The 21,563-nt window shown below is 41.5% G+C and overlaps 1 protein-coding gene across 4 annotated transcripts in view; it reads left to right on the top strand.

The window, feature by feature from the left end:
* Nucleotides 1–471: 471 nt before the first annotated feature.
* SMAD2 (SMAD family member 2) overlaps nucleotides 472–21,563 on the top strand; it is an 83,730-nt gene continuing 62,638 nt past the window's right edge. For 2 of the 4 annotated variants that reach the window (XM_045021559.1, XM_045021556.1), the window contains exons 1-2: nucleotides 472–624; nucleotides 15,090–15,373. In XM_045021559.1, the coding sequence (XP_044877494.1) occupies nucleotides 15,138–15,373 (236 nt within the window). In that variant the 5' untranslated portion in view covers nucleotides 472–624; nucleotides 15,090–15,137. Of the gene's footprint in view, nucleotides 625–14,808; nucleotides 14,916–15,089; nucleotides 15,374–21,563 lie in introns of those variants that run through there. The other 2 variants (XM_045021558.1, XM_045021557.1) reach the window with 2 other exon arrangements.

Genomic DNA, 21,563 nt, shown 5'->3' with positions numbered 1-21,563 from the left:
CCCACTTTTAACCCTTGAGCGGCCACGGTGTGTGTGTGTGGGGCGGGGCTGGGAGCCGCGCTTCCCTCTCGGTGGCGGGTTGTGGGGGGAGGGGTATCAGAGGGCGCCGACCCGGCTGTGGGACTTGAGTAGTGCCGGGGGGGGGAACTATTTCTCTCTGCTGGAATCCGCTGCCGCGCGGAAGGTTACTAGCTCGTTATGCGAACGCCGCGACCGCTTGGCGGAAGGATCAGCGCTCTGACTCAAACTCGGTTATTCGCTCTCCTTTCTGCGCAACCTCCCCCCGGGCGGGGAGTGACACAATTGTAGGCCAATCAGCGAGTGTCGTTCCCGTCACGCTGATCACGTACTCCGGCCGGAGGTCTCCATCACGACGTTTCTCGCCGCCTTTCGCCGATTGGGCTTAAGGCCCGCCAATCGCTCAACTGGGCGGGACGTAGCCTCTCTCGTCCATCCGCCGCCCGCTCTTCCGACAACTGACTTAAGGCAGAGCCAACCTACGGGGTCGCTGCGTGCGCCGCGTCGCCTGCATTAACCAATGGCGCGGGGAGTGGGCGGCGGCAAAGAGGAAGCCACTAGCCAGCGAGAGAGGCAGCGGTAGCGGCGCAGCTAGGCGAGGAAGAGGTTGGTCTCTGGCCGGCTCTGGCGTTGGCCAGGCCGGGGCGGGGGGTGGCCTCGCCAGTCAAGGCGCGGATGCTGACCGGTGGCCCTTGCATGTGTGCGGGGGGGGCTCAGACCCGGAGCTGGGCATGGCAGCGCCCCCCCCTTTGTTGTGGTGGGAGGTGGCGGCTGCTGTGGGGGCGGGGGAGGCTCGGCCGGGGGGGAGGCTCGGCTTGTGGGGGGCTGAGGCTGGCGGGGAGTGGGTGTGGGGGGCCAGGCTCCTTACACTGGGCCCGGTTCTCTTTTTGCCTCCCCCTGTCCCCAGTACGGTGAGCAGTTGGGCCCTGCTCCCAGGAGGTAAACATGGGGGTGCGCCTGTCCCTCGGGGACAGCATGATTTGTGCGGGGCTGGGGTTGCAGGTCAGTATCACTTATCCACTTTCCTCCTCCTCCCCCCCAAAGCCTTGGAAAAACTCTAGCTCAGACTCTGCTAAACAAAGATCTTTACACCGATTAAATGTGGAAAATTACAGCCTCAGAAGCCAACGTTGTATAAAATTGTGAGCGATCTGAAAATAAAACTGGGGGGATGGAAAGTGACTTTCAGCCTTAATCCCAGTGGGTGTTACCTAGGGGTTGACCCTCTCTCCCCTGTTTGTAGGCAGTGAATGCTCATCCTCTTCACTTAGATGTAAGCAAACGTCTGTGAAGTATATAATCTCATACACAAATAAGCACATCATACCCAGTTGGTGCTATAATTGATGTACTGTAATTGCAAATAGTGGCCTTTTTAGCAATTTTGCAAAGTTCCCACTTGTAGCACTGTGTATATGTGTGAGGGGGAAAAATAGCTAAGTAAAATCGTTAGTTTATACCCTGTATAAAGGATGGTTCGGTAAGAAGACTTTCTTACAAGGCTGTTTGAAAGTTGAGTTTGGGATTCAATTTCAAATCTAAATTCACTCTTGTTTGTTTGTACTCTCCTGATTCACAAACCAAGCTTACAGCTTTTAGGAAAACATCCTTGACAATTACAGTATGGAAGTTTAGTTAAGTTCTACTCCAGATACAAACATCTACGAGACAAATACTGTTTGTATACTGTGGGTGACTGGAAACGTTTTCTTAAAGTATATCTTATGTGGGTGCTGAGATGTACATATCTCTGATGCAGTGTTTTAATGCTATAATAAGCAGCTCCTGAGTGTATAGAAAATAATGAAGATATGGTCATATCAAGAAGCTTACAATGAAATAAGCCATTTCAATTATTGCATTTGATCAGAGAGGGTGTCTTTAAAAAAAAAAAATCTTAAGCAAACTTCTCTTATCTAACAAATGGCTGCAGTAAGGACAGTTTTATATACTTCCAATTGTTTACAATTGGCTAACTGTTTAATTGTGGGGTGATCACAGTGTGTCAGATTGAGCAAAATGCAAACTTAAAAAGTGTGTGTGTTTAATATATATAAAACAAATAAGACAGACCCCCTCCCCTGTGGCCACTCATTTTTCACCCCAAACTGATCAGGTTCCTGTAGCTAAGAAAGGGGCCCTTTCAATCAGATAAGATTCCTGTTCTAAATGATTTTTAGACTTTCCTTCATAGATATTTTTGTTCCTTCTCTGGCATTAGAAAAAGAGGATTATATTTTGCTCTTCATGGGTTAATTCTTCCACAGAATTATTAACTGTCTTCCAAGAATCAAGGGAGGTAAAAATCAGTTTGATACATTACTCTAGTTATAGCCTTAAATTGCTAGGATTGCTGTTGTGATGTTAACTTTATCATGAGGTTAACTCTATAGTAAGAGTGTAGAAATGAAGTTCTTGGCAACCCCCACCCCAAACCAATTTATAGTGCACACTCCTACCTCTCCTCCCCCCAAAGAAAAGTAAAGGTGTAATATGGTATTAACCCTCAAAGAGACTCAATTCTTAAAAAATAATTTGATTATTTAAACCCAATTGTAGGCATTTCAAATTGATGTTTAACAATGTATTGGAAGATGTGGTAGCTTACCACTGCACTGGATTTCCTTTTTGAAGCCCCATACAGTTCAGACTCAGAAGTGCAGATTAGCAAAAATAGTGTGCAGAATTTCAGAGTTCTTTGGATAGTGAAGACTAGAATTGTGGATATTCTATGTAGTGTCAAACTTACAGTAGGAATAATCAACTCTAATGAGGTTTAGAAGGTCAAATGGTAATTAAAAAGACTTACACTTTGTAAGGGTTTAGTTCCTGTCTAAATTGACCTTTCTCTTTTCTCTCCCCTTACCTCTCCCCCGCCCACATCTTGTTGATTTTAATTTGTTCATACAATGAGAATTTCCAGACTAAAGGCCCTCCTGGATCCTTCTCAATCCTCTTATGTCAACTTGTTCTTTCCAAAGTGCTGAGCACCTGTAGTTATCATTGAGTTTAATTGGGGCCTGTGAATACTCAGTATTGCTGAAAGCTTGAGCGATGTAAACTCTTCCCCTCTCCTCCCCCCCCCCCCAAAAAAAAAAAAGCTTAGGAGAACCAACCTTGCAACATGTCTGAAGGGTGAGGAATTGGAGAGGGAGAAGAGAATTCCAGATTCTGTCTCAAAGAACAGTACATGATGAAACTTTAGTTATTGTAAAAGTATTTTAGGTTTTCAGATGTATTAATACTGTGTTAATGTATATAAATTCTCTGTAATTGAAAGCATCCATTTATGAGACTGACTTACAAAGTGAGCTGTGAATTCTGCTTTCCAAATTGGATGTAATGACTTTTTTATCATAAAGCCACAAACTGCTTGTGAATTGTGAGAGGCAAACAATACCTAAGCTTACTTTGCCAAAATATTTGTAACTGTTAATTTGTTAAACTGAATTGCTGCAGGTCATGCGATGGGATTAGTGGTTTTTTGTAGTAGAACAGAGGGTACAGACAGTCCTGTGTTCAGTACTATCTGGGCTAGAAGAAATTGAGGTAGTGCAGGTAATTCCGAAAGCTGAAAACAACTGGTTTCTTTGAAATGTCCCTGTAAAAAGTGCACTACGTAGGCTAAGGTTTCATTCCTCTTGACCTTTTACTATGGTTTATGGATAACTGACAATAGCACTAATTATACTGTGCACAACAAGAGAGCAGTTAAGGGAGTGATTTCTTGCTATCTGAGCGGCTTCAGTTGGAACTTCTGTTTCATCAACAGATCTCAACTATCTATAAATAATGACTGAAGACTCAGTCACTTCAGGACAGTGTGTGTGTTGATGGGGGAGAACTTGTTCACTTTTATAAGATAAACCATAAGCGTCATTATTTTATCTGTTTGATCCTTCTGTTACTTCATTTTGTTGGCAGACTTTGCTTGACTTGCATGAAGAACTAGGTAGGGTTTTTTTTTGGTATTAGTCTGCATTGAGGGGGATTTCAGTGACCCCTGCCTACTAGTTGTCAGCATTCTACTGGTTTATATTTTATAGTAGAATATTTATATATTTTATCATTTATATAGCTTAGCAGACTTTTCTTCACTCTTGATTTCTTTTGTTTTGATAACTCTTGTTACTTCTAGTGGCCATTTTAAACATCATTCTCTGATAAATGTGCACATCAGTGCATTTTTAGTATCAAACTGAGATTTGAATAGAATGCATAAAAGCCTCCATGAAACAGGCAGAGCAAATATGAAAAATACTTGCATAATTGCCATAACATTTGGAACCATAACTCTGCTTCTGCTGAAGTGTGGAGACGCACGCGCATACAACATTTCAGCAGAAGCAGAGTTATGGTTTCAAATGTGCACGCATGCTCTCTCTCTTTATTTAGCTTTGATAGCAAACAATGTAATTCCGAAAAACTTGCTTAGAGTATTAGGTATACATGCAGTGAGTAACTTAAAACAGATGAAGTGATGAATTAAGTGAAGTGTAATATTTGCTCTCTTTATAACTTTACCTAGGTTGCTAAAATACTTCTGCTCTGTTAGTCATATTACTAAGGGTATGTGTATACTTAAAATGCTGCTACTGCACCACTACAGTGTAGATTCTGCCTACTCCAATGCAAGGAGCTCTCCTGCTGGTGTAGGTAATCCAGCTCCCTGAGAGGTGGAAGTTAGGTCAATGGAAGAATTCTTCCATCAGCCTAGTGCTCTCTACACAGGGATTTAGGTTGGCTTAACAGTGCTGCTCAGATTTTTCACACCCCTGACCAATGTAGTTAAACAACCTAATTTTATAATGTAGACCAGGCCTAAGATCACTAAAAGTGACTCTTCTCCTTTCTCTTGCCTCCAATTTTTAATACCACACAAAAATGGTCATTTCTATCAATACATTAAAATTCCTAATAGTTAACCCTATCTTTCAACTCTAACTCCCCAGAAGAGCTGACAATATAGCTAATAAAAGAACAAAGGAAAAAAGTTAGGCTCATGTCTCTAATACTTTAACTTGTAATAGCCCGTAGTATTTGAAAGAAAAGATTTGGCTTCTAAAAACTTTCATGATTCATGGTAGGCACTTGAGTTTCTCATAATACCTTCATTCTAAGTATATTAAGCTTTATAAGACTTTTTCTCATTTGTTTCATGAAATGAGTGATAGGAAAAACAGGCTGTCTTGCTTCTTAAAAAAAGCAATGACGTGGCAATGGTGGCTCTTAAAGTCATCAATCTATGCAGAGTTCTAACTTTCAATCACTTTAAGGCTTCAGAGGCATGTACATAGACACAAGCTTGCAGTGTGTCAGGTAGATGGAGATATTAATGTCTTTATGATTGGACAATAGATTAAAGTGTGACATAGTAGCAGGGTTGGGATTGACTTCTTAGTGTGGTATCCTGAGGTGCCAACTAGAATCGCATGCCATGGTGCTAGGGAGTCTACAGGGATGACATTCATGCAGCCTCAAGTGGATTTGCTTTGTAGCCTTAAGCAAACTGTACAGTTGGATCATATCTTAACAGGAGATGGGGAATGTGCTTCAAGACTTTCACAGAAGCTACAAAAGTACAGTGTTTCTACTGATGAACAAGTATTTTGGGAGGTATCGTTAATGCTCCTTTGCATAAGAATGCAAAACTTACTTTTAAACAGTGGGTGTTTTAAATTGGTGGTACTTGCAGAATCACACCTTTTAAAGTTACCCTTAAGTTAAACTGTCTTAAGAGCAGGAGGGGTCTGCCTTAAGCTTCAGCAGCTGATGTGGAAGCCAAGGAGGGTCCTTGGCTCTGCCACTTGGGGCACTGGCCCATTAGCTAGCCAGATGGAGCTTGGGACCAGTTAACTGACCAGATGGAGCTTGTTGGGAGGCGAGCAGCTTTAGAGCCATTCCCCACTGCTGGCCTAATTGGCTGAATAGCTGAAATGGGGCTGGAACTGAGTCCATTGCTCAGCAGCCTGGATTCTCCCCTTCTCCCCCCCCTCCTCTGCAGTGGGGAGGGAAGGGTGTGAAACTGTTCCACCTGCCTAAGACATGGGGTGTGGGAGAGGGACAGGAGAGAGCTGAGGCTCTTGCTTATTACATCAATCTGTTCTTACATGTGCAGTTGCTGTTCAGAACCTATGCAGCAGCACTAGAAGGAGGCAGGCTGAGTTAGTCCCATGTCATGAATCAAGTGTTGAATTAGATCATACCCACTTCACCTCTCCCTTATTGCATATGCTAATTAGTGTCCCAAAATTCCAGAAGTAGTGGAGAAAGATAGATGTGAATTATATGGCTCTAGGGCTCAATTGTTTGTTTTTTCTTTGGTATCCAACTATTAACATTAGATTGGTAGCCAAGTGTGAAGAGCGTCGTCAGATTAGAGGCTCCTTTCATTTTGGTTCGTTTTCTGCAATCTAAGGTGAATGGGAAAAACTTCCATAAATTTTAAAGGCCGTGTGTTCCTAGTGGAATTTAACAAAATATCTTCCATGTTTGCGATAGAAACATGGTTCTATGAACTTGGAAATCAGTGTTTTGTTTAAATGATTCTTGTTTAAGGTAAGATTGGGGGAAAAAAATCAAATTCAGTGTTTACTTTTTGCAAGCTTCTCACTCTTAATGCTGTATTAACATAAGATACATTGTAAACATTTTCCTTTGTTGAATGCCCTATTAAAGCCTCAACTTTCAGTATTATGTAAGCTAACTAAAGGCTTTTTAACTCGTCTTACATATATTGAGCTTCAGTTAATTACTTAAACGTGACATTGTACTGAATTAATATTAAAGTTGACCTATGAAGGGGACAGGGGAGCTGCTCCTCCTGCCTACCTCACTCTTTCTTATTAATTGAAAGAGGCCTAAAACTTAGCGTCACCTTCCAATGTTAAAAGTAGACTTTGTCTATTGTGGTCTTCTATAAAAGACTGATCATATGACATCAAAAAAAGATTTAGAAAGGCTAAGAGTCCATTTTCCTCAGATTTCACTTCTCATCTTTTTTGAACTCCACAATGAGTCTTGAGAGAGTGTTTCTGGAGGTGCTCAACACCCTTGCTTTCTTATCTAAGGGTATATATACACTAGTACTTATTGTTGTATAGCTTTCGTTACATTGTCGTAAGTGCTGGTGTAGACAATGGTATATTGGAGGGAGACCTTCTCCCACTGACATAGTTACTGCTACTCGTGGGGCTGGAGTAGTTAAGTCAGCTTAGAGTGGTTACATTACACCAATGGCTCTCAACCTTTCCAGACTACTGTACCCCATTCAGGAGTCTGATTTGTCTTGCGTACCCCCAAGTTTCACCTCACTTAAAAACTACTTGCTTACAAAAGACATAAAAGACAAAAGTCACAGCACACTATTACTGAAAAATTGCCAACTTTCTCATTTTTATCATATAATCATAAAATCAATTTAGAATATAAATATTGTACTTGCATTTCAGAGTATAGTATATAGAGCAGTATAAACATGTCATTGTATGACACTTTAGTTGTACTGACTTTGCTAGTGCTTTTTCTGTAGCCTATTGGAAAAACTAGACGAATATCTAGATGAGTTGATGTACCCCCTGGAAGACCTCTGCATGCATCCAGGAGGATACATGCCCCTGGTTGAGAACCACTACATTAGAGAGTTTACAGTGGCACAGCTGCATTGCTTCAGCTCTGCCGCTGTAAACTCTCTAGTATAGCTGTAGCTAAAGAGTGCTCACAAACCAGATTCCTTAGAATTATAGTAAATCCTCCAGTAAAACTAGGGAAGATCAGATTTTTATTTAATCTTGTGATCTGAAATTTTTCAAACCTTGTACATCATGAACAAAGTGCTTTTGTTTCTAGAACATCTATAGTGCTACTATAAACAGATTTTCAGACATTCAAGAAGGTACAGCCTTTGTCCTCAGGATTTTAGTCTCTTGCATGTCAGCTGTAAGGGTCCCTCTTCATCTTCTATGCTTGGTTGTTGCCAGGATCACTGGCTTATCTTTAACACATGTGCAAAGGTGCTGCAGCAGAATGAAGTAAATTAGGGTTTAGAATAGCAAACTTGACTTCAAAATTGTGACTTAAAAGCTGATATTGCGGTACTTCTATTCTGCACTGTTAACTCATGTGTATGTCAGAAAGCAGAAATATATTTGCAGCTAGATAAAATTGGAGTTATTTCAACTCCACATTAAAGAAGGATAATTTACCTCAAGTAGGCTAACTCTCCTCGTAACCTGGTTTTACAGCACTTGGCCTAGAGGAGCGCTTGCTATTACAAATGCATGCGTAGAGTGCTAGGTCCTGCCTACACAGCAGGATGGTGGCCATACCCTTAGGTCTGGTCCAAATGGGGGTGGTAGTGTTAGATCAAAGTTACGCAACTTCAGCTACGTGAAACCCTGAGTCAATTGACTTGAGCTCACAGGGCTCAGGCTGTGGGGCTAAAAATAGCCCTGTAGACCTTCAGGCTCATGCTGGAGCATGGACTGTGAAACTCACCGAGGGGGAAAGGTCTCAGAGCCTGGGCTTCAGCCTGAACCCAAATGTCTACATGGCTGTCTTTTTAGCCCTGCACCAAAGCCCCCTAAGTCAGTTGGCCCCAGGCTCTGAGACTCAGTGCTGTGGGATTTACTTTGCTGTGTAGACATACCCTGAGACACAACAGAAATTGCAGTTTGAGACACAATGTGCAAAGGATGTGGAGAGGAACAAAATAGTTAATGTAACTTGCTTATTCCTAATTGCCTCTGTACTTGACCAATATTAATTCAGTAATTTTATTGTGCATGTTTCAAAAGTGCATCTAGTGGCTTGATGCCTCGTTATAGGGAGTGTGTTCAGTGTGTTGGGGTAGTGTCAGAGTGTAGCTAGTTATGTCAGAAGAGGACAAACTTTAAGGATGTAATGGTGGGAGCAAGGGACAGGCAATGGAATAAGAACAAATGAGTGAGAGAGAAGCTCCACAGGCTTGAGCTTGATTTGGTGGAAAAAAGTTGCGGGTGGGATGGGAGGGTGAGGCAGTTTTTAGTTGTATTTCTTAAAGTGGAATAGGCAGTGTGAGGTATTATGCAAGCCATTGGTTGAAGATGCAACCAACAGCATGGGAAATGGTTGCGTTTTTAGGTGTGGGCATAGGTGAGATTCTAGACACTTTGGAGGGAAGCTGTATGAAGCTTTTTAGACATGGGGGTAGGATGTGGAGCATGGCACTCTAAGGGGGAGAGTAGTTGAAGATGATGCCTAGATCATGAGCCAGTGACAAAGGTTGACATCAACAGTGACTGTATAGAATGAGGATGTATTAAGAGGAAAAGTCAGAAGTTGCATTTTTTTAACCATATTAAGCTGACACCAGGACTTCAAGGAGATGTTGGGCTGACATGGGACTGGCTCTTTGGCGGTGGGTTGGGATTGTAATAGACTTGGATCATTGGCATAGTAAACATTACTATGTCCAAGTTGAGAGTGCTAAACAGGGCAAATAGTGAAGTGGCAGTGGTCTAGAATGAAGCCAATGGACTCCCTATGAAGGAATGGAAAAGTTGAGCTTTTGCCAGAGTAGTTTGTCAGCACAGCATAGGATCAGCATCCATATTGTTGTTAACTTTGTTTGCATCAGTTTTCCAGCCACAATTGTGCTTCACTTGTAACTCACCTTAATGTGCACCAAGCAAAAGGCCACAACATTAATTCCTGTTTGGACAACTTTTGGATAATGTGAAAAGATGTAGGTAAAGAGGTCTGGATCAGAATCTGATGGCACTGTTTCAGAATTTGCAAAACTTACAGCTTCTGAAAGCTTCCATGCTTGGCCTCAGCCTAAAGGTGGCTTTTTATTTTTAAGCTTGCAAACTTCTTTCAGCCATTTTGATGGTGGCAAATACACTTTTCTTTACTGCCAGTTCCTCATGTGCACCCCCACCCATCAGAGTTGACATCGGTGCGGTCAGACTTCATGTGTTAATAGCCTCTGCTTTGTGGTGTATCTGATTTTGGGGGACAGTGTAGCTTTACAAATAAAGCTAATTGAGCATATTCAAAAGAGACTTGAAAACTTCAAACCCAGATCTAGATGGTTTTTTTTTTTAAAATCAACACTCCTGCCCTACTCTTGTCACATTTCTCTGTGCTCTGCATGACAAAAATGTGTAGGTCACAGGTGGAATAGCTTGCAAGTAGACAAACTGTTGAAACACAACTAAGCTCTGATGTAATATAACAATGGTTAGGAGCAAGAAGCTATCTTAGGAAAATTAAGCATCCCAAAAATTTAAGAGGGTGTCATGAGTTTTGGAATTCTGCAGTGTTAAAATTCTGAAGCTTTTCTGTTCAGAGAGAGCCTTCACAGTACAAACTGATACTCTAGGAAAGCCGTTTGTTCGTTCTTTCATTCTTTCTTCCCTCCTTCCTGAATGTGGCCACTCAAAGCCAGTTGCCATTGCATTCAAAATCAGGTACTGTTGAGACTTGAGGGTAGCAAATGTATTTATATTTAAAATTAGGCCCTGGAGGACTGGACCAGTGAGCTTTCACCTGTACCTGATGAACTGTTTGAAACTATAATTTAAAACAAGCTAGAGCTAGAAGATCCTGTTTGGTTAAGGTCTAACCAATATCCTTTCTGCAAAGGAAAATTGTCTAATCCTTTCTTGGACATAGCAAAGTGGATAAAGGAGTATGATTGATTAGCCAAATGTTGATAAATGTCAGGTAAAAATTATACTCGAGCACAAAACAGTTCTAAGTCAACGAAAGACTCAAGGGACCTGTGTGTTGTGTGGCTGAGAGTGAAGATGCACCTCTACCCCTGTATAACACCACCCGATATAACACGGTAAAGCAGCGCTTCGGGGGAGTGGGGCTGCGTGCTCTGGCAGATCAAATCAAGTTCGATATAATGCGACTTCAGCTATAACGCGGTAAGTTGTGTGTGGGTTTTCTTTGTTTTGTTTGCTCCCGAGGGCTGCGTTTATATTGGGGTAGAGGTGTATAAGCTAAATGTGCAGCTGTCTTCCCAAAAAACCCCCACCAAAAATATAAGGCTGAATAAAGAATAGCAGTGATTTACAATGGCATGTCCTGATGGAAAACACTGTGCGGTATTGGTTACCCATCTCAAAAAGGATGTTTCAAAATTAGAGAAGAGCAACAAGAATGATTAGGGGCAAGTAACAATCCATCTCTTCTTAGCCCTGGTCTACACTAAGGTCGGGGGTCGAACTAGGGTACGCGAATTCAGCTACGTGAATAACATAGCTGAATTCAAACTACCCTAGTTCGACTTACTTACCCGTCCAGACGCCGCGGAAGCGAACTCCGCGGCTCCAAGGTCGACTCCGGCAACTCCTCCTGCCGCGGTGGAGTACCGGAGTTCGAACTAGCGCTTCCGGGGTTCGAACTATCGCGTCTAGATCAGACGCGATAGTTCGAACTCCGAGCAGTCGAACTCGCCGCGTCGACCCAGCAGGTAAGTGTAAATGTGGCCTTAGAGTTTTACCGTACAGGCAAATAAGAGTATGTTAGTGAATTGAAGGTAGGTTGTTTGCACACTGTCTTGTAACACAAGAGCAAGAGAATATTGGTTTTAAATCAAGGCAATTAAAATTTGTGATTTTAATCGTGATTTAAATCAGGAAGCAGAAAACCTTGATGTAATTGATTTCAGTCTTATTTTGCATGTGTGTTTGTTTTTTTCCCTAAAGAGAAGTTGATTCTCACTGAGTAACCAAAAAGGTGTATGATTTGCAACTAAATACAGCCTTTATGCTAAATTTGGTGCTTCTTTTGGGTAACCAGGACAATACACTCATTCATATATAGTTTAGTTTACTTTTATTCAGATTCTTAACTTTTTTTAATTTATTTGTTAAATGGTGAATGATGGATTTTTATTGTAGTTTGTGTCACTATTTAGTTGGATTGAAATGCTCAAATACATGAGAAGAATACTTTAAAACTTCTATTAAATAAAAATGTGCCAGATAAACTTTTTAATCAGAACAATGGTTTGCATAGTTAGCTAACTGTTGAAACAAAAGAAGTAGTTAATGAATTGAACAGATTTATTTCTTGTGGTCATATTTGTCAAGATTTTACAACTTGTAGATCTTATCCTCGCACCTAATTTTTATGCACATGTTGGAAGAGGGGGGAAAAAGATATCCAGTCTTTTAAGCTCCCTATTAATTTCTTAACTTTGAATGAACTAGTCATTGAAGTGAACTAGTTGAATAAACTGAACAGAAGAGATTCTCTTGGCACCTGCAGCAGAATCTATAGCTGTCAAAAAAGCTGCTTTAGTACTTCCACAAACTCTGGTTCCTGGTGCTTAGCCTATGACTCCCAGCAATTCTGTGTTTTGACTTTCTTTAAAACTTCAGCAGCAAACATGTATTGCTCAATATTATTTTTTAAATTATTAGTCTAGTAAATTTAGGCCTTAACATGGGTTGTAAATTTCCTATTTAATTTTAAATGGGTTTATTTTTAAAAATAAGCCCGTGTTTGTTTCAAATAAACAGGTCAGTCAAATAACCATAGGCTTTTATTCATGCCGCTGACAGGTGGCAAATTTTAAAAATGATTAAATTCACTGCAGAACATCCAGGACAAGAACTTGGCAAGAGTTAGAGGGGTTGGAGCCTTATTTGAATGTCAGTTTTAGCTAGTTAAAATTTTGAAAGGGAGATAAAACCTTATGATTCAGAGTTTGACAATGATTAGGATGAGACCGTCACGGGAGTCAGATTATCCCTCATCTGCTGATTTAGATTTCTTGTACCTTTTCTGAAGCATCTGGTTGTGGCCGCTCTCAGACTAGTTGGACCATTGGGCTGATCAAGTATAGCTGTTCTTATGTGAAGTATAAAGAAGGCCAAACTAAGTGCCCTATTTTATGTGTGGTTTCTTTTCCTTTTTTCCTTATCAGATGATGAATTCAGTCTTCTGGACTCTCAACTGGAAACCTAGCTCCAGTAATGGCTTTATTTTATCGTAATACATGGAGAAGATAGCACTGCAAAATTAATGCACTAATGAATTAATTTCAAATCAAGAGTAGACTAATGGAAGGACAGAAAATGTTCTCCATCTTCATATATACTTTATACAGAGCTCAGTGTGTACAAGCCAAAATTTGAAGACAGGGTTTTCCTCAAATAAATCTGTTTTCATCCAACAAAGTCAGTGGAGCTAGTCAATGGTACCTGTGTAACTAAGATTGTAATTTATAATTTAAGTGTTGGGAAATTGATCCTGGTGAGTATTCACCAAGTATAACGGTGTTAAATTATAACGTAATAAAAAAAATGCATGTTCAGTGAAAGCAAGTTTTCTGTATCCCTGTAAACTCATTTTTTTCAAAATGTGAGATGTGAAGCTTTCATATTGAAGTATATGAAATCAAACTAATATGGTTGTTAGCTCACATGGGAGAAATCTCAATTTAAATAAAATCAGTTTTCCATTAATATAAGGGGAGTGGGTGTGCATGGAGGCACTGGTTGAGGATAATGTAGATTATCTTAAAACCTCTGATTTAGTGGACCGACTTTTAGGTTTGGGAGCCAGGAGGAAATGCTGAAGTCCCACAGCTCTTTGAAGTAAGGAAACATTACAGGTGAGGGAATTGAATCTTGGTAGTTAAGTGGTTTGCTGAAATTCAAACAGCAAGTCCCTGCTGGAAACACAATTAGAGCCTATAGTTTCTGACTTTCCAGTCCCATGATTTATTCACAAGACTGTCCTTAGGAAAGTCACAACACTTGTCTGTCTTCCCCCCAAACTGTGTAGTTGGTTCTGAATTTATATGGATTATCCAAAATTACTAAACACTAATAGAAATTAAGAATTCTTTACAATAGTTAAAGCAGATACAGAATAGTCAAACAGCATCAGGCAGGGTGACTTCTAAGTAAGGCATGCATTTTTAGTGTCCCTTCCAGGCTTGCAGCTATATAAACCCACAGACATCCTGTTGACTTTTTTGAACTGATAGTGGATATCAGATGAAAGATGATATGATGCAAAGATAGATCAAACTACTTCTGTTGCAAGCACCAGTGGACAAAAGCTTGGATTAAATACAAATAAAGTTCTTGGTATTCTTACTGAATGTTGGCAGACTTCATTGCCTATGTTTACACATAGCTTGCAGAAAACCAATAGTATACCACCCCCTTAGAGGTCAGTTTATTAAAAACAAAAAACAACAACAAAAAAACACTTCAAATTGATTGCATCCCTTGTGCAAATAAAATTTGGTAGCCATTTAAATATTCTGGTATGGCAGCAAATGGCTAGCTTAAAAAGTTGGCAGAAGACTTCTTCTATGCAACAATGATCGTGACATGTCCAAGTCGTGAATTAAGTAAGCGACATCTTACTCCAAGATGGACAAAATGTACCTTGGTATATATCTTGCTGTCAAATTTATCAAAACTTAAACTGAACAAATGAATTGGGTTTGTATAATCCGCTCAGTTTGGAGGATTATCCTGTACTATGTCCTCTTAGTAGCATCTAGATGAGTCGCTCCTTTAAAACTCCATTGTATTATTGAACTGCTACTTGTAAAATGAGTGGATTAATTTTTTTAATATTAACTTAACAAGTGGTATCATAAGTGGGAAAACTATATAGATCTAATGCAAAAACAAACTGATTTCTGCACTAGTCACAGGCAAGTTATAGAATGAGACATTTTTCTGTTTAAATCCCTTGCCTTCATTTAAACAGCTGAGAAGAGGAGCGTATTGTGACTTTTAGAACTTTCACAATACAGTATGAGAATGTCATAGGTATATGGTGTGGGTTTGGAGGGAGAGGATGGATGGTTAGCTACTGTTTATGTATGGGGGGGGGGGCAGGACTTGTACCTGACTGGAATCTAGTCTGTGAAGGTAACATAGAAAGTTAATGCTGTCTTCTAGTTAAAAAAACCAAACACTTCAATTGTTGGACTAGGCATTCTAGAATATCCCCAAGTTCTGCTGCATCTGGGTGTAAAAGAGTCTTATCAAGGCATCTACCCCACTAAAAACGAGGTGCTAATGTGTCATTCTTTCTTTCCCTAGATTGGATAGGGCAGCTAACTTATTGGACACAGTGCTGTTTTGGAGAACATGTCATCCATATTGCCATTCACTCCACCAGTTGTGAAGAGACTGCTGGGGTGGAAGAAATCAGCTGGTGGTTCTGGAGGGGCTGGTGGTGGTGAGCAGAATGGTCAGGAGGAAAAATGGTGTGAGAAGGCAGTGAAAAGCTTGGTCAAGAAGCTCAAGAAAACAGGACAACTAGATGAGCTTGAGAAAGCAATCACCACTCAGAACTGCAATACAAAATGTGTTACAATACCAAGGTAAGTGCAGTTGGGTTTGAAATAATTTCAAACTACTTAACGAGTGACTGATTAGACACCTATTTTAAATCATCCCTACAGACCATTAACTGTGTAAGTAACATGCTTCAAAATATTTAACCTTTTTTCTTTGAAAACTAGTAGCTTAACATGTCTCAGTGCTTATTTTAATATTTACAGTTGAACAGTGTGTTCATAAAATCTCAATCTTCCATAGGACAAATATTTTAAGACGTGCCAATTAAAATTACTATCTTGATCCCCACTTATGCAGAATGGTTCTGTGAGCTGTTAGTTTGTAGCATTTTCTTTGATTCTTTCAGTTAACAGCCCTGGAAGGGCCTACAGAACCTGCACTTCCAGTGTAAAATTGACTGTTTTTCCTTGGTCAACACTTCAGTCAGCTAATTGTGTGTAAAGGTCATCTTTAGGTGTATGCTAAACTCATGTCAGTTGTACAATCTGCAGCGCCGCCACCCCCTCGTTGGATGGGAAATCGCATGCCCTGAGGCATTTTGCTGTGAGAAAACTTACTGTGTACTTACTCTTTCTTACCAGTTAATGAAAGCAATTCCTATTAACTTGGAGTACATCTCTTGTTCTTTATATTGATATATGGGTGAATTACTTGCATTTTTTTTCCTCTTTAACTTTCTCAATTTTATTCATAGCAGCTCCTGTGTGAAAGGATCATACTTTTGTTGTAGGTCCATATTATGTATAATACCACTGAGGCATGTGCATTATTTTCATTAAACTCTTTTCAGAAAGTCAATATGGGAGCACTTCACAGGTGCCTTGTTTTTCTTGCTCTGAAAAACTTTCTACAGTACCTTATGAAATGGGAACGCTCTAGGCACATAGGAGCTCTATTAAGACTAAGGAGCTTCTTAAGCAAGAGTGTTGCTCCTGTTTTTGAGAGGTTGAATTCTGTTGAAGTAGGTCACGTGGGCTGGAATATAAACTTAAAACTGCATACAGCTCTTAATGCACAGTAGAACTTTGACTGTTCAATGGATGGCTATCACACCTCAACAGCAAATTATAACCATTATGTCATAGCTTTTACATCCCTTGTTGCGTATGGCATAGCCTTTTGCTCACATTTTAGGCCTACTACTATTTTTATCCCCATTCTTTTTTCTTCCCTGCAGCAACTCACTTCTGTGGACTTCATTCCCATCCCTTTCCTCATGCAATCTAGTCTAATGAAATGTATCTTGCCTTTAGTAGGCTCAGGTAGAATTCACACCCTTTGGAGCAATTAAGTGGCTTTTTTTATATCTTTTTGGCAATTTGCAATCAGTTAACTTTTGGAAAGTCCTCTGCTACCACAAGGCCTAGAACTTTTTTTTAAAATGAGCTTTGATTCTTCAAAACTTGATTATGCCATATGGGTGTACATTGATTAAAAAGTTGGATTCAACTTTTGGCCAAATTATTAATCTTTGAGACACTTCTGGTAGATTTCTAGAAGGCTTAACACTTAAAACGTAAAATGAGTTGTCCAAACCTCTTGAACTAGCTTGCATTTTCTAGCTTTGGGTTTATGTACTTCCATGTAAGATGAGTATTTTAAGTAGCATGTCAATTTATCACTGCATTCCTTAGGATCTGCTTGCACCCCCATTCAGATAACTTCTCGTGTTTGTGCACCCTCTTTGTGGCAGAGTAGTAACTGAAATTAGTCAGCGCTTAATGAAATACCATGGTAACGCTGGGTACAAAGTATATAGGAATGGCAAAGTAGGTTGTGCTGCTGGGGCAGTGGCACTATGCTATATTTGACTCTTTCTTTTAGATATCTTAAATTAATCAAACAGTGCCATAGAATCTCTCTAGCTAGAAATTACATATGTAAATGAGTATAACAGCCAGAATATGCTAGTGACCACCTGACCAGGATAGTGATGGTGATTGTGAAATGCTCCAGGAGAACACCCAATACGGTGGTATTTCTACTATCCCCATATTGACCAGGTAAATATCACCTCAGGACAGGATGCAGGGAACGATTCTAGACACCATTAACGACTGCTTCTTGGTGCAGCTAGTTCTGGAACCCAAAGGGAGAGGCAATATTTTGATTTAGTCCTAAGTGGAGCATGGGGTCTGGCATAAGAGGTGGAGATAGCTGAACCATTCAGTAATAGCAACCATATTGTAATTTAAATTTAACGTCCTTGGAAGGGAAGATACCAAAGAAACCCACCACAGAATCATTTAGCTTCAAAAAAGGAACTACCAAAAATGAGGATTTCAGTCAGTTATAAATTGTCAAGTGAAATGTCTGCAAACTGCATGGAAACATCTTAAGAATACTGGAATAGAGATTCAAACTACATGTATACATTTTTTCTTTTTTAAAAAAAGCACGAGGACTAAAAATACCACTACAGTTAAAAAGAGGTTCAGACACAAAGACTTCCTTGAAAAATTGGAAGTCAGATCCTAATGAGGAAAACAGAAAGGAGCACAAACTTTGGCTCTTGAAGTCTGAAGGTATAATTAGGCAGGCCCAAAAAAAAAAAATTTGAAGAGCAAGTAGCAAAAGACAATCTAACCGCAGTGTTTTAAAGTACAGTTCATCAGAAGCGGGAAGACTGCTAAACAGTCAGCGGGGCCACCAGATAACTGAGGCGCTAAAGAAGCGCTCAAGGAATTCAAGGCCTTTGTGGAGAAGCAAAATGAATTCTTTGCATCAATTTTCACTGCAGAGTACGTAGGAGAGATCCCTCCCCCTCCGCCCCTGAGCCATCTTTTATGTGACAGATCTGAGGAGCGGTCCCAGACTGAGGTGTCGCTAGACGAGATTTTAGAACAAATTAAACAGTAATAAGCCACTGGGACCAGATGGTGTTCATCCAAGAGTTCTGAAGGAACTCAGATATGAAATTGAAGAACTAACACATTACATATCACAGTTATCACTTAAATCCGCTTCTATACCAGATGACTTGAGGATAACTAATCTGACTCCAGTTTATAAAAAAAAAAAAAAAAAAAGCCAGTTCCAGAGGCAATCTTGGCAATTACAGGCCAGTAAGCTTAACTTCAGTATCAGACAAATTGGTGGAAACTATAGTAAAGAACAGAATGATCAGACCTGTAGATGACTACGATATGTTGAAGAGTCAGTGCTGCTATTGTACAGGAAAATCATGCCTCACCAATCTTAGAATTTGAGGGTGTCAACACACACATGAACAAGGGTGATCCAGTTGGTATAGTGCAGGGGTCGGCAACCTATGGCACGCGTGCCAAAGATGGCACATGAGCTGATTTTTTTTTTCTTTTAATGGCACACTGTTGCCTCCAGGAGTCCCGGCAGGCAGCAGTGTGCCATTAAAAATCCTGCCTGGCCCAGCCTGCTCTTCTCCGCCCTCCGCGCCCTCACTCACTGCCGGGGGGATAGGGGGCAGAAGCTTGGTCCTGCCAGCTCCCCTGTCTCTTCCCATAGTGTGCTGGATTCCTGCCCCTCTCCGTCCGCGCCCCCTCCCTGTAGGCTGATCGGCTGATGGCCCTTGCAAGGGAGGGGGACAGGAAGGAGCAGAGTCAGTGTGCTCGCTGCTCCTGGCAGAGGCAGAGAAGAAGTCGTCGGGGAGGGCCTCGGGGGAAGAGGAGTGGGGTGAAAGAGGGGCATATCCCCTCCAGCCCTCTGCCCTGACCCCCCCCCCCCACACCACCCAGGCCTGAGCCCTGTACCCCCTCATACACACTCAGCCCTCTGCTTGACTCCTTCCCCCCCATACCCAGCCTCCCCACTCCCTGCCCTGACACCTGCACCCCTCACATGCCCCCAGCCCTTTGCCCTGACTCTTGCACATCCCTACCCTAACCTAAGCACCAAACGGGAGCTCCTGCACCCCCCCCATTCCCACCTGCACCTCTTGCACCAAATGGGAGCTGCCCAGCTAAGTGCCCCACACCCAAACTTCCTGCCCCAACCCTGAGCCCCCTCCCTCATTCTAGCTCCTGGCCAGACCCTTCACCCCCAGCCCTGTGCTCAGTGCACTCGCGTGCCCTCAGCTCAGTGCAGAGAGAGGAAGAGAATGGGCGAGAACCAGGGCGAAGGTAGGTATCCACTGTATGTGGGCAGGGCCGGGACCCCAGACCGGCAGCGGGCTGAGCGGGTCCAACAGACGGGATCCTGGCTGGCAGGAGCCGGCAGATGGAACCCCTGAGCGCTCAGCCTGCTGCCGGTCTGGGGTTCTGGCTGCCGGATCTGTGCCAGCCGAAGTCCCGGCCACAGGTCCCGCTCAGCCCGCTGCCGCCCTAGGTGAACAGAACCCCAGACCAGCAGCAGGCTGGCAGCGTAAGATCAACATTTTAATTTTAAATGAAGCTTCTTAAACTTTTTGACAACCGTGTTTATTTTACAATACACCAATAGTTTAGTTATATAATATATAGACTTAGAGAGAGAGAGACCTTCTAAAAAAACATTAAAATGTATTACCAGCACGTGAAACCTTAAATTAGAGTGAATAAATGAAGACTCAGCACACCACTTCTGAAAGGTTGCCGACCCCTGGTATAGTGTACCTGGACTTTCAGAAAACCTTTGACAAGGTCATTCACCAAAGGCTGTTAAGCAAAATAAGCAGGCATGGGATAAGTGGGAAGGACCTGTCATGGATCTGTAACTGGTTAAAAGATTGGACCATTTATTCCTACTCTTTGTTTCCTTTCTCAGAATGGAGAGAGGTAAATAGCGCAGTCCCCTGAGAATCTGTACTTGGGCCAGTGCCCTTCAATAAAACGATAAATGATCGGGAAAAGAGGGTGAAGGTTGAGGTGGGAAAGTTTGCAGATATAAAATTAGTCAAAATGGTTAAGTCCAAAGCAAATTGTGAAGAGTTAAAGGGATCTCCCAAAACTGGGTGATAAAATAGTGGATGAAATTCAGAGTTGATAAATGCAAAGTAGTGCACTTTGGAAAATATAATCCCAGCTATATATACAAAATGATGCTCTAAATTAGCTGTTAGCACTCAAGAGATCCTGGAGTTATTGTGGATAGTTGTATGAAAACATCTGCTCAATGTGCTGCATCAGTCAAAAAAGCTAACAATGTTAGGAACCATTAGGAAAGGGATAGATAAGACAGAAAATATTATGTCCCTGTCTAAATCTACAGTATGCCCACATCTTGAATACTGCATGCAGTCGTGGTTGCCCCCTCTTAAAAATAAATATAACATAAGAATTGGAAATGGTTCAGAGAAGGGGAACAAAAATGATGAGGGGTATTGTAACTATGCTGATTCTGGTGGGACCCAACTGAGTGCCAATTCAGGACAAATTGCTTAGTGCAGGGCAGTTACAGCCCAAAGCTGGGGTTTTTCCACCTCTAAGGAAAACCAACCCAGCCAGACAGAGAGGACTTTGGTTTTACCCCACTGGCTAACCACAAGCAATTCCCTTTAGACACACCAGTTTCCCAGTATCACCACCAGTGCCACTCATTATGGGGATGAATGATTGTGAAAACTAATACCCCAGTAAAAGAGAGAGGTTCTCCCAATCCCAAAGGACCAAGCTCCGGACAAAGGTCAATATACAAATTAGATCTTACCCACAAATCACACTGTTGCCAATCCTTTAGAATCTAAAGGTTTATTCATAAAAGGAAAAAGATATGGATGAGAGCTAGGATTGGTTAAATGGAATCAATTACATACAGTAATGGCAAAGTTCTTGATTCAGGCTTGTAGCAGTGCTGGAATAAACTGCAGATTCAAATCAAGTCTCTAGAGTACATCCACAGCTTCAGTCCTTTGTTCAAAGCTTCAGTTTGTAGCAAAGTCCCTCCAGGGGTATGAAGGAGTATTGAAGACAAGATGGAGATGAGGCATCAGCCTTATATAGTCTCCTCCAGGTGTAAGAACACCTCTTTGTTCTTACTGTGGAAAATTACAGCAAAAATGGAGTTGGAGTCACATGGGCAAGTCACATGTCTATGTGTGACTCAGTTTTTACAGGCAGCAGCCATTGCTCACATGATCCCAGGAAGACTTTTTATGTGGTTTGGAGTTTTCCAAGATCCATTGTCAGTTAAGTGTTTCTTGATTGACAAATGACTGCAAGAAGCTGGGACTGGATGGTGGGATGGATCACTTGATAATTGCCCTCTTCTATTCATGCCCTCTGATGCATCTGGCACCGGCCAGTGCCAGAAAAGAGGGTA

Source organism: Mauremys mutica, chromosome 6 (genome assembly GCF_020497125.1).
Source record: "Mauremys mutica isolate MM-2020 ecotype Southern chromosome 6, ASM2049712v1, whole genome shotgun sequence".
NCBI lineage: Eukaryota > Metazoa > Chordata > Testudines > Geoemydidae > Mauremys > Mauremys mutica.
The sequence above is the reverse complement of the archived record's forward strand: the minus strand, read 5'-3'. Positions and strand labels throughout refer to the sequence as shown.